At 60.3% G+C, this 2,593-nt stretch overlaps 1 protein-coding gene across 1 annotated transcript; it reads left to right on the forward strand.

Annotated features, from left to right (window-relative positions):
• Positions 1-310: 310 nt before the first annotated feature.
• Positions 311-1,677, forward strand: SPRG_21597 (hypothetical protein; the record flags this gene model as incomplete). Its single annotated transcript, XM_012354705.1, has 2 exons — positions 311-1,642; positions 1,669-1,677. 2 exons carry the CDS (start codon positions 311-313, stop codon positions 1,675-1,677), a joined length of 1,341 nt encoding a protein of 446 aa, XP_012210095.1.
• Between the last annotated feature and the right edge of the window lie 916 nt (positions 1,678-2,593).

Consider the following 2,593-nt stretch of genomic DNA (forward strand, 5'->3'; position numbering starts at 1 on the left):
ACCAGCACTTACACGGCAAAGGACGTAAGACACAGAGCACACAGCACGCCGGAGCGCGCCATGGCCCTGCGGGCGACACGGCAAGCCGCGCCGCCTAAGGCACCAGGTGCCCTTGGAATGGCGTCACCCAAATCCAGCCAAAAATCGCTGCTTTAATGGCGAAACATCAGCCGTTCGGTCTCGGAGGGCTCATGCCGACACCAGGTCGATGCGTCCCCATTGAGCACAACAAATCCATGGCGGGAAATGAATGCATTTCTATTTTTAGGCCTCAACGACGCCGGCCATCATATTCACTTCTGTCCTCGCCATGCAATCCAACACGATCAAGGGCAAGTACGAAGCTGCCATCAACAAACTCACGTGGGACACCAAGTTTGTGTCGACGTACACACAGCGATACATCACCGACCCGTTCCTCCGCATCAATGGGATCTCAGAGTACATTACGTGGCCGCTGACGGAGCGCCAAGACGCTCAAATCGCGTCTCTCTACAAAAACGACGTCATTCCTGCCTCGGATTTTCGCATCAACAACCACGTGGGCTGGAACGCGTTTCTCGACGACGTGCTGGTCAACGTCCGCAAGGACTTTGACCAAGAACACGTGACCGCGACGCTCTCCCACCTTTGTTTTGATGGGCGTGGCTCGCCCAGCGCACTCGCTCCGAGCGCAGCGGTGCCAAACACGCTCGGTGTTCTCATCGTATGGCTGCCGTCGCGGTACCTAGGCAGTCGCCTCGTCTTCCAAAGTGATCGTCGCAGCGAGACGATGGACGACACGCTGCTGCCCACGACGACCTTGCAGTGCTTGGCCACCTACTTGAGCACACAAGTGGTCTCGACACAGATCATGTGGGGTCGCCGCGTCGCGCTCGTCTACAACTTGGTGTGCACAAAGCCCGAGTGCGGGTTTCGGACGGCGCCAGAGACACAAGAGGCGGCGACCGCCGTGCTGATGGAGATTGCAAAAGAGCCGTTCCAGCGACACCCGCTCGTGTGTCGGTACATTGCCAAGCCATCAGGACTCTCGTTTGAGAAGCTATCCGTGGAAGACGCAGCTCTCGCGGACGCCTTGCTCGCGACAGGATGCTACGACGTTGCGCTGGCCACCGTCGAGCGCAGGGGTGACATTGACCCGCTCGCATGGGGTGTGTACAAAACAGAGGCAGATGTGATCGTCCGCTGCATCACGCACCCGGACTGCTCGATGCCACGAATTGTCTGCTGGAATCTCGTCGGCATGCCCATCGACTTGTGCCTGGAGCTGGTCTCGTATACGCACGGCGAAGAGGCGCTGATCTTTTGGCACAAGCGATACCGCGCCTTGCTGGCCGACGCGGATTGCGTGATGTCGTCGGTGTACAACATCATCGTTGAAAAGAGAGAGCGAGTACCGCTTGAGATCGACTCGACGCGGGAGTTTCTATTGGGCGCCATGTCGATGTTCACGCACGAGGCGGCGAGTCGCCTCCGGTTTCACATGAACGCCATGGAGTTGATGGGGTCGCTCCTCCTCATCTATGACAAATGGGACCTCGTTCGCCTCTTTGTCGCCCACGTCGTGAGCGTCACGCCGACCACCCCGCTCCATAATAGCATTGGACCCTTTCTGCGCAAGTGCGTGGTGCAGTACGGCTGGGTGCGCCTGCGTCCGGCGATGCTGAGCCTCATTGATCGCTGGGTGCCAAGTCACACGGGCGAGGTGCTCCAGCTACTAACGAGCCTTGCGGGCATCACCCAAGACGACGTGTGCCCCCCGGTGCGTCATGAAGACATCGTGGCGCTCGTCAAGACATGCTGGCGTCGGGTTCTCGCACACGAGCATCTTCTCGCCGACAATCGTGATCCCGTACCGACGTTCGTCGCGCACTACTTGCTCTTGCAGTGGTTCATGGCCCAGCCAGGCGCCTCCGAGGGTAGCTGCCTCGCCCACCGACTACCAACGGTGCTCGTGCAACTCGTCGAGAGCTTTGTGTCTCCCAAGAGCCAAGATGTTTTGGAGCACCTCCGCTCGCCATTTGTCAGCATACAGAACGACGACAGCAGCGACGACGGAGACGACGACGCGGCGAGTGAGACCAGCTCGGTTGCTTTCGATGCCATTGGCTTCTCGATCAAGCTTGTGTTGACGCTGCCTCTGGCGCTTGTCACTGCCTTGCGCAGCCAGCCCAGCATGCCAGTGGACGCGTACGCCGAGGCCCTTGTATCGGCGCTCGGCACCGTCGGCGCCGAAGAGCTATCGCTACGGATGGACTTCGTGCCCCTGTCGAGCATTTGCTGCATCGTGACGTTGCTGGATGCCACCGGGCGCTGTAGCGCAGCTGTCTTGGAGCACCTGTGGGAAATATGGTGCTTCTCGTCCGTGGCGGCCCTCGACGTGCTTTTGAAGCGGCGGCCCATGCCGCTCTCGCCAGCAACGACGGCTCTGTTTGGCGACTTTCTCCTCGCGCTGGCGCCGCGGCTACCACTGGTCGAGGAGTGGGCGAGGCGGCGCCTGTGGCATGAACGCGATTTTCCATCGTTCGCCGGCGACCAGCACCACGCGGGGGTCTTCCCGGCCGCCCTTCGCATCCTTGTCGCTGTCGCACCA

This window comes from Saprolegnia parasitica (assembly GCF_000151545.1).
Source record: "Saprolegnia parasitica CBS 223.65 unplaced genomic scaffold supercont2.177, whole genome shotgun sequence".
NCBI lineage: Eukaryota > Oomycota > Saprolegniomycetes > Saprolegniales > Saprolegniaceae > Saprolegnia > Saprolegnia parasitica.